The 10,691-nt window shown below is 47.2% G+C and overlaps 1 protein-coding gene and 1 non-coding gene across 2 annotated transcripts; both read left to right on the forward strand.

Moving 5' to 3' along the window:
- The first annotated feature begins 3,131 nt into the window (after nt 1-3,131).
- CUNH17orf98 (chromosome unknown C17orf98 homolog) lies at nt 3,132-7,283 on the forward strand. The gene is made up of 3 exons (XM_005368310.2): nt 3,132-3,418; nt 6,219-6,318; nt 7,123-7,283. Exons 1-3 carry the CDS (start codon nt 3,212-3,214, stop codon nt 7,281-7,283), a joined length of 468 nt encoding a protein of 155 aa, XP_005368367.1. The 5' UTR covers nt 3,132-3,211.
- Nucleotides 7,284-9,969: 2,686 nt separating this feature from the next.
- On the forward strand, nt 9,970-10,041 carry Trnac-gca. Its single transcript has one exon. It is a non-coding gene; the product is annotated as a tRNA-Cys (tRNA).
- Nucleotides 10,042-10,691: the final 650 nt, after the last annotated feature.

Below are 10,691 nucleotides of genomic sequence, written 5' to 3' on the forward strand. Positions count from 1 at the left end.
AAGCCATTAACTTTTTCAGGCCCCTTCTGGTACTAGACACACACATGGTGTGCAGGTGAACATGCAAGCAGAAACGTGTGTGTGAAATAAATTCTTTGTCTCTTGAGACCCTAAAACAGAATGGTGCGTTCTGTCTTCTAACAGATGACCAATGTGAGTACGCTTATGGTTAGTGCTCTAGCACCCTGCAGGCTATGCGTTGGTGTTTCGCCATGGGTGTCTGGATCCTTTGAACTGGAGTTTAGAGTTGTGTGCTTGGAATTGAATCCTGAGTCCTGGAAGACCTGGTGCTACTGAATATTCTCTACACCTTGCTGTCCTCTTTTTTTTTTTTTTTTTAAGAGCGGGGAAGTAGCTTAGGTGGTGGTGGGCTTATGCCCTTAATCCCCATGCTGGGGAAGGAGATACATAGTAAACAATAAAGGTTATAGTAAACAACTAGGTGTTAGAGGCCAGCCTGGTGTCTAGAGCTGTTACCAGGACAGGCTCCAAAGCTACGGAGAGACCCTGTCTTGAAAAGGAAAAAAATGGGAAAGCAGTATCCATACAATGATGCAGGGTATTTTTCTGTTTTTTTTTTTTTTTTTTTTTTTTTTTGGAGCCTGTCCTGGAACTAGCTCTGTAGACCAGGCTGGTCTCGAACTCACAGAGATCCGCCTGCCTCTGCCTCCCGAGTGCTGGGATTAAAGGCGTGCGCCACCATCGCCCGGCCTATTTTTCTGTATTTTTTGAGCCTGTCCTGGAACTAGCTATTAAATACCAGGCTGGCCTCATCTACCTGTTTAGCTTCCCAAGTATTAGGATTAAAGGCATGCACCACAACTGTCTGGTGAGACTTCAGCGGGGGGCAAAGCCTTGGTATGTGTAGCATGTTTTTGCTAGGGTTAAATACCATGCCCAGCCTAAAATTTTTCAGGTTAATTTTAGGTCTGGGTGCTAGACTATCTACCATGTTTGTACAGTGCCCTGCCCTTAGTTAGGCCTGAAGGCTAGTCAGGTCTTCAGAACTGTAGTTAACTATGGTTGCTGGGAACTGAAGCCAGGACCTCTGGAAGAGTGGGCAATAAGCTTTCCACCTACCTCGCCCTCCAGAGTGCTGGGATTAAAGGCGAGTGCCACCACTACCCAGCAATCAGCAATGTTCTTGAATGCTGAGCCAACTCCAACCCCAAGTCAGCTATTTGCTCCATCCACTACCTCATTAGTGCTGGGATTATAGAACACGCCTACACCTGGCAAACCTTTTCCTCTAATGTTGGAAGATCATTTCTATACAACATTGAACAGAAAAGCCCTTGGCTGTTTTTTTGTTTTGTTTTTGTTTTTTTTTTTGTTTTTTCGAGACAGGGTTTCTCTGTGCCTTTGGAGCCTGTCTGGCCAGGCTGGTCTCGAACTCACCCAGATCCGCCTGCCTCTGCCTCCCGAGTGCTGGGATTAAAGGCATGCGCCACCATCGCCCGGCAAATCATTTTATTTTGAAGATTTATTATGTATATAACATTCTGCCTCCATGTATGCCTACATGCCAGAAGAGGGCACCAGATCTCATTACAGATGGTTGTGAGCCACCATGCGGTTGCTGGGAATTGAACTCAGGACCTCTGGAAGAGCAGCCAGTGCTCTTAAACACTGAGCCATCTCTCCAGCCCCCCCCCCCCTTTTTTTTCCAAGGCAGGGTTTCTCTAGTTTTTGGTACCTGTCCTGAAACTTTTTGTAGGCCAGGCTGGCCTTGAACTCATGGCCTGCCTCTGCCTCCCAAGTGCTAGAATTAAAGGCGTTTGCCACCACTGCCCGGCCTTAGCTGTGTTTTGTGCCTGGAATCTAGAAGAGGTAAAAGTGCAGTGAAAGGGCTGGAGTGTGCCATAGAGCGCTTCCCTGTCTGACACCATGGTTTCAATCCCCAGTAATGCCCAAAAACCTTCCAACCTGCTTCAGCCAGAATGAATCTGCCGCCGTAGGCAGGGTTGGAGTGGTGAGCAGAGGCATGTGTGCAAGGCAGTGCCGCTATTGTAGGGCTTCATTTTTGGGGTGGGTGGTGAACTGGGGAAATGAGCAGCCCCTGTGGTGTAATGGTTAGTGCTCTGGACTCTGAAGTCAGATCAAACTCACAACCTGTTCCACTCAAACCGCGAAACCCAATATAGACAGGTTGCCCATGCATGCTTCAGCATTGTCAGGCATGTGTCACTACTTAATGTCTGGCAAAGATTACATGTCTTTTTTTTTTTTCTGTCTGGAAGACAAGAATTGGTTCCAAGTGTGACACATACCTGTGATCCCAACACTTGGGAGCTATCAAAAAATAAGGCTAGCCTGGGGTATCTAAGATGATTTAAAAAGTGGGATGAGAGAAACAAGGGCTCAGAGGGTCCTGCACAGAGGGTTAGAGAATGAGTTGTGGTTTTTGGCTCTGCACCTACCTTGGGAACTGGGGGTTGGGGACGGGACTATCTGAAGTAGCTCAGTCTAGTTGTGGTTGGCCTTGAGCATGTTGCAAATGGTAGGATTACAAGTGAGCCCCATTGGACTCTCTCAATTCCAGTACTCAGGAGGCAGAGGCATGCGGATCTCTGTAAATTCAAGGCCAGCCTGGTCTACGGAGCGAATTCCGGAGCGAATTCCGGGACAGGCTCAAAAGCAACAGAGAAACCCTGTCTCGAAAAATAAAAAAGTAAATAAAAGCCTGGAGGCAATGGCTGGAGATGTTAAAGCCTCACTGCTTTGGAGGGGGACTAAGTTCCGTTATCACTTTTTTTTTTTTTTTTTTTGCTTTGTTGTTTTGAGACAGGGTTCCTCTTTGTAGCCTTGGCTGTCCTGGAATGCTCTGTAGACCAGCCTGGCCTCAAAATCATAAATCTGCCTGCCTCCACCTACCTCCCTAGAGCGGAGATCAAAGGCGTGCATCACCACCGCCTGGTCGGGCGCACCTACACTGATGCATATAAAATGTTTAAACATTTATGGATGTGAAGTGTGCGCGCAGAGGACGACACGCAGTACAGTCTGATAAGAGTGCTTGTCTAGCACATATTGGGCTTGAAATCTTGGGTTAAATCCCAGCACCACAGTACGATGGGCGTGGTGGGGAACCTGAAATGTAGAACTATACGGTTTGTCTCAGGGAGGTCCTTGACATACGTAACAATGCGCAGTGAAATGCCCATCCAGTGCTCTATTCTCCAGAAAGCATTCAGAGGCTGTGGTGGTTGGGATGTCTCGTTTTTGTGAGTGTCCTAGGCGACTCGAAAAGGGCTTTGTTTTGGATGGGGTGGCTGTGAGCACAATGGCCCAAGCCTATAGCCTCTCGAGGCCCAAGGTGTGGTCCGCTATTCCACCCTACAACCCACAGCAAGACTACCACACTCGCCGGTACTTCCGGAGCCACGTGGTTCCGCCCATTTTGCGGAAAACTGATCAGGTGGGTTTGGGAGTATCCCGGAGACTTCTGGCAGCAAGTTTTTTGGGGGTTTGACCTTCGTGACCCAGGACTTTGAGGTTTCGCCCTTCCCTGACTCTGGGCTTCGCCCTACGGGGCGCTGGGCACCTTTGAGGTCGGCACCCTGCGGCGGCTGTACTGGTGAATTGGGGAGTGAAGGGGTATTGTGACGGAGGAATAGAGGTGCGAGCAGAGGTCCTTTCCATCCAGAACCCCATCCACAGTCTCATTTCTTGTTTCTGGAAGAGAGACGAGGGCACAAAGCCTGTCTGTCTCTCCCAACAAACAGGTGTCTTTGTGATGTCACAGCGGGCGCCTTAGAGTGATCACCATAGGTCCTTAAAACCCGAAGAAACTTCCATAGAGCTCTGTGAACCAAACAAAGGGGATTGTCTTGACCTGGCACCTCAGTCCCATACTGTCACAGTTGCAGGGTTAAGGCCAAATAAAGGGAGCCCCATTTCTGCAGACACCCCTCTCCAGCAGTTTCTTGCCCAGGATTGTAGACCCTTAGGCTGTTGATTGACAGTTCCATTTCCTACCAATGCTTAATTTTCTTTCTTTGTTTTTATTTATTTTATGTAGTCGCCCTGTCTCCCAGGCTGTCCTTGAACTGGGAGTGGGGCTGAGAATGTAGTTTAGGGGTACAGTACTTGCCTCACTTGTATGAGGTCCTGGATTGACCTCATTACTGCAACCCTTTCACCACCCCCATAGAAGGTAAAACCAGTGGCTGGGAGTGCAGGACTGCAGCCCGCATCCCCTGGCAGACCTTCCGACACCATTGCCTTAGTGTCGGTGTTGATTTCAGTGGTGTGAAGGCAAAAAGGACCTACCAGGCTGCACTTGGAAGAGGTCGTGGGGGTTTTTGTAGTCCTTAGCGTTGTGTGTGTCCATATGTGTACAGTGCCAGTACACAGACACACACACAATCGGTCTCTCTGTCCCTTGTATAGCAGGAGCCGGAGGTGTGTATGTCTAACAATGTCAGTATTTTTATTTATTTATTGTTTTGGAGTCACAGTCTGGCTGTGTAGCCCAGGCTGGTCTCCAACTTGAAATCCTTTTTCCACTGTGTCCTGAGTGCTGGGACTACAGGCCCATGCCACCTGACTTGAATTTTCTTTATTTAATTTTTTATTTTTATTTATTTATTTATTATTATTTGTGGGGGTTCAAGAGAGCGTTTCTCTGTGTAGTCATTCTAGCTGTCCTGGAACTTGTTCTGTAGACCGGGCTGACCTCAAACTCAAAGATCCACCTGGCTCTGCCTTCTTAAGTGCTGGGATTAAAGGCGTACACCAACAACAACCAGTTTATTTTTTACTCTTATTTTTATTTATTTACTTGTTTTTGAAATAGGGTCTCACTATGGGTCTCTGGCTGGCCTGAAACTGGCTATATAGACCAGGCTGGCTTGGAACTCACAGATCCAGTGGTCTCTGCCTCCCAAGTGCTACTACATTCAGCTTCAAACACACACATGCTTACACACACACACACACACACACACACACACATATGCTTTTTTGCCTGCACATATGTCTGTGCACCACCAGTGTGCCTGGTGCCCTTATAGGAAAGAATCGGGTGTTGGATGTCCTGTACTAGAGTTACAGACAGTTGTGAGCCTTCGTGTGGGGGCTGGGAATTGAACTGGCTCTTCAGGAGGAGCCTCCAGTGCTCTTAACCACTGAGTCATCTCTCCAGTTCTGCCTCCAACTTTCTTTTGAGGCAGAGTTTCATGTAATTAGACTGGTATCTAACTCATTCTGCAGCTCAGTTGCTGTTGAACTTTTGATCCTCCTGTTTCTACCTCCTAAGTGTCAGAGTTTACGCACTACCATACTCAAGCTTTTGTTTAATTTTTATTGTATGTTTGTTCACTTGTTTTTTGAGATGGTCTCATACTTAGTAGGCCAGGCTGGCCTAGAATTCACTATGCAGCCAAGCCTGGCTTCAAACTCGAAGCCCCCCAAGAGCTGCCAAGTTACCACATGCCTATGCCCACCCGTGTTTTTGTTTTGTTGTTGTTTATCACTAAAGTTATATCTGTATTTTTATTTGAATGAAGATGTAAGAAAATCAGGTGGTGGTGGCACACACCTTTAGTCCCGGCACTCAGGAGGCAGAAGCAGACAGATCTCTCTGAGTTCGAGGCCAGCCTGGTGTACAGAACCAGCCCCAGGACAGGTTCCAAAGCTACATAGAAAAACCCTGTCTTGAGAAAACAAAAAAACAAACAAACAAAAAACCAAGATATTTTAATTGGATGAAGTGGTATTTGTACTTGGGAGATGTTCAGGTGAGGGTCAGGATGTCAAGGTCATCCTCAATAGCTTTAAGGCTTCCTCTGACCTACGGGAGTCCCTAGCATTGAGGAAAAAACCCACCACCAACAACGTGTAACAAAACAGTAACAAAATATGTGTATTTAGCCTTTATTATAGTAGGACTTTTATCTAAATCAAGTCATGGAAATCTCATGGCCACTTTCCAGTTGGTCACTAATGATAAATACTGAGGGCAGGAGCTCAGCAATTGGCCCATGAACACATAGCTTGCTGGTAGCAGAACTGGACTTAGGACCTACAGTCTAACATCGGAGCCCTTACCTTTTGGTCACACTGCTGACTCTGCAGATTGTTAGTGCGTTTACATTTAATGTGTCCCCCAGTTCCTTCTGGCCCTACTTGCCCTTCCCCAGGGAAGCCCCAGGAAGTTTGCACCTCACCCAACAGAAACCCCAACTGACAATCTTCTCTTTCCTCTTCGTTTCCAGGATCGTGGCGGTACAGGAAGGGATGGCTGGATAGTGGATTATTTCCACATTTTCGGTCAAGGACAGAGATATCTGAACAGGAGAAACTGGGGAGGGGCAGGCAAGTGTCATCTCACGTGATCCCATCATGGAAAATGTGTTCCCGAGAGGTTAGAGAAGCGGGTACAGAGAGGCCAAGAGGGTCAAGGACTGTATCCTCCTGGCTTTTCTCTCCATACATGAGCAAATAGTGTTCAGTGTACCTGCTGTTCATTCCTGGAGCAGTTACTGTGTGTTAGGTACTCCTCACCCTCATTTTATCCCATGGCACAATTCAGACACAGTGTATGATTTTAAACCGACTTGCTAAGAAGGGCTGAGATGGCGGTTCAGTTTCCCTCCATCCACTCTACAGCCTGTTCCATGTGCGCGTGTGCATGTGTGCATGTGCGTGTGTGCAGTGATCGCCCCTACAGGCACTTAGGCTCCCTGAGCATGCTCAGTTTAGCAGCTGCGGGATGAGGAAGATTAACTTTTTCTGGCAGGGACAGTCGTCTTTCCATTCATCTTTGGGCTCAAGATTACCATAAAGTCCTCTGCGTCATGTGATCAAATGGATCCATTTATTTTCTCCAGATGGGACAGAGGCGAGGTTAAAATCCTTACAGCTCCTGGGAGCCAAGTCCAGGCCCAGCACATACCATTCATTCATTCTCAGTTCTCATGTAAACTCACTTGGGGCAGGGTTTGATTTCTAGGGTACCTCTGTCTCCCCGGACCGCACTGTTGGTTTCTTTCAAGGGGCTCAGAGCCTCTGGGAAGGAGGCCTCCAACTGTGGGGGTGGGGATCAGTGACTCACTGGGTTTAAGTGGGGAAGGTGAGAGGGTACTGTCTGCGGGCTCAATCACTCTCCTCTTTCCCAAGGGCATTCCCTCCAGCAGGTGAGTGGACATGACTACTACAATGCCAATCTGAAGCCCATAACGACCGGCTTAAACGGCCGATTCGGCTACCGCAGGAACACTCCAGCCCTCCGTCAGCGCACGTCAGTGTTTGGAGAAGTCACTCCATTCCCCGTCTTCTGAAGATCTTGCTTTACAGTATTTGACATGAATCTCCAAGACAGATGTTTAGATGAGCTGTCAATGCTATTCTATATTTTTTAAACATGCATTTGTGTCTCCAGGTGTGTTCTTTCTTCTCTGGGGTAGGAGGAGGGAACAAGTTGGTTTCTGTACACTCAGCTTCACCTTTGGAGGGGAGAGGATCAAGGGAGCCTCTGTTTCCTTCTAGGCTGGGGTGATGAGACGGGCCCATATTTGTCCATCCTCCCTTGGCAGGGACAGGGATTAAACCCGTGGTCTAATGCATGGAAACACCAGCATTCTGCCACTGACCAGCCTCTCTAGCTAGCACTAGGCTTTTTTATTTTTTTATTTTATCTATTTATTTATTTTTTTGGTTTTTCGAGACGGTTTCTCTGTGGTTTTGGAGCCTGTCCTGGAACTAGCTGTTGTAGACCAGGCTGGTCTCGAACTCACAGAGATCCGCCTGCCTCTGCCTCCCGAGTGCTGGAATTAAAGGTGTGCGCCACCACCGCCCGGCCCTTCTAGCTAGCACTAGGTACTACGAGCTCAATCCTCAACAAAATACTGCTCCAGGTATCAGTAGGCTCCTAGGTCAGAAGCTGGGAAGGGAGCTGTCCTTGACAACCTGAGTTAGATTCCCAGCACCTACAGGGTAGAAAGAGGGTACTGACTTGTTGCACAAATAATAAAAATCCAGAGATAGATATAGGACTTCCAGCTGAAGATCAGAGAACACCAGTAATCCTCAGACTCTACACTCTACTGAGTCCCTGTCTCTTCCCCTTTATATTCCTCTCTCTGCTCAGCCAAATTACTCTCTACCTCCCTAGGGCTAGGATTAAAGTTGTGTGAGCCCAAGTACTGGGATCACCTTTGTGTGAGCTCTGTTTCTCTCTCTCTCTTTTTTTAAGATTTATTTATTTATTATGTGTACAGCATTCCTTCCACGTGTGCCCACAGGCCAGAAGGGGGCACCGGGTCTCATTATAGATGGCTGTGAGCCACCATGTGGTTGCTGGGAATTGAACTCAGGACTTCTGGAAGAGCAGTTAGTGCTCTTAACCACTGAGCCATTTCTCCAGCCCCCTCTCTGTTTCTCTTTTAGACAAATTCAGTCTTGCATAGCCCAGGGTGGCCTTGAACTCACAGAGATCTGTCGTCAGTCTCCAGCGTCCTGGGATTAAAGGTGTGTGCTACTACTCCCTGGCCTATATGGCTGACTAGTGTGGCTGCTATGCCCTCTGATCTTCAGGCAAGCTTTATTTATTAAAACACAAATAATATACCCCACACTGACTGCCACAAATTGTTCTCTGGGTACTACCTGTGCTCCGTGGCAGGTGTACCCATATGCATACATGTGCTCAAACACAAGAGACAGAGAGAAAACAAACCCAAATAAACAAAGGCAAAAATACACAAGGAATCGGTTGTGGGCCCCAGCTGGATGTGGTGACACACACTTGTAATCCCAATACTTAGGAGCTGGAAATGGGAAGACCCGCACAACTAGGAAGACAGACTAGGTTACACAGTGGGAGTGGGTTCCAGACAACAAGGACTATAGACAGACCCCGTATCAAGTGTCAAAATAATAAATGATTTCCCTGATTTATTTATTTTTTATTTTTATTTTTTTTGGTCTTTCGAGACAGGGTTTCTCTGTGGCTTTGGAGCCTGTCCTGGCACTAGCTCTTGTAGACCAGGCTGGTCTCGAACTCACAGAGATCCGCCTGCCTCTGCCTCCCGAGTGCTGGGATTAAAGGCGTGTGCCACCATCGCCCGGCTTCCCTGATTTATTTTTATCCCCTCTAAAAAAACAAACAAAACACATCCATAGCTTTTTGTTTTGTTTTGTTTTGAAGACAGGGCCTATCCTGGAACTAGCTCCTGTAGACTACTAGGCTGGCCTCTAACTCACAGAGATCCACCTGCCTCTGCTTCCAAGGGCTGGAATTAAAGGCATGTGCCATCACTGCCTGGCAACAAAATCCTAACATTTTAAGTGGGCCTCAGTGTTTTGTCTCTAATCCCAGCTAGCCAAGAAGCTGAGATAGATGCACACAGGGTCAAGTCTAAACTGGCCACATAGGGAGACTTTAAAGAAAAAGAAAAGCTAGATGGTAAGAGCATAAAGAATTTAGTTAGCATTTTTGAAACCTTAAGTTCAATTCTTAGTTCTAAAACATAAACAAAAAACCCCAACATCAGCCGGGCGGTGGTGGCACAAGCCTTTAATCCCAGCACTTGGAAGGCAGAGGCAGGTGGATCTCTGTGAGTTCGAGACCATCCTGGTCTACAAGAGCTAGTTCCAGGACAGGCTCCAAAGCCACAGAGAAACCCTGTCTCAAAAAAAAAAAAAAAAAAAAAAACCCCAACATCATACACACATCTCCTTCCTACACACAGCTCATTAGAGTAGCAGGGAGCGTGATGGCATCGGGGATGCTTACTCGCCCAAATCACAGGATTTTCTGTTCATGATGTCCATTTCCTTTTTAACCAGTTGTCATTCTTTTTTGTTCCCACCATGATTCTTGGTGGCCAAGCAAAGCCAAAGCAGAAGATAAACACAGGCTTGAGAGGCTTGAGAACACAGAGCTCTCCAGGGCATCAGTGTGGGTGGAACCAGCTCATAGTGAGTCACCATAAGTGGACAAGGGAGAGGACTATGACAAGGTGAGGGGGTATAGCTCAGGGGTAGAGCATTTGACTGCAGATCAAGAGGTCCCTGGTTCAAATCCGGGTGCCCCCTTCCCTCCTTTTATTCCCACAAGTGTGAGTAAGACCCAGCATCATTAAAAAGAACAAGGAACTTGTATATTTTGTCTTCTGGATAACGAATGAAGATATGAGCCTACCTGTGCTATGGACAAGAACTTTCAAGCCATTCTTGCCCTGAAATACATGTTCCTCTCATTTTCCAAGGGACCAATAAAAGACAGTCACTATACCCCTCCACTTGGGTTTCAGTTAACACAAGGTCCCTTTACTGGGGCTCTAGCTCAGTGGTAGGGCACTAGCTTAATATTTGGGAGGCCTGGTGTAAGACTGGACCCTGAAAAGAAAGGAAGACTATCTATAGACATCTCTTCTCCTCCTCTCCTTTTCTTTCTTTCCTTATTTCATTTTTTTCTGTTATTTATTTTTGCAGCCCTGGCTACTTGAAATTTGCTACATAGATCAGGCTGGTCTCAAATTTAGAGAAATCCAACTGCCTCCTAAGAGAGTTGAGATTACAGGATAGGCTCTAAAACTACGGCAAAACCCTGTCTCAAAAAACAAAAAACGTGCCGGGCGATGGAGGCGCATGCCTTTAATCTCAGCACTCGGGAGGCAGAGGCAGGCGGATCTCTGTGAGTTCGAGACCAGCCTGGTCTACAGAGCTAGTTCCAGGACAGGCTC

Source organism: Microtus ochrogaster, unplaced genomic scaffold (genome assembly GCF_000317375.1).
Source record: "Microtus ochrogaster isolate Prairie Vole_2 unplaced genomic scaffold, MicOch1.0 UNK31, whole genome shotgun sequence".
NCBI lineage: Eukaryota > Metazoa > Chordata > Mammalia > Rodentia > Cricetidae > Microtus > Microtus ochrogaster.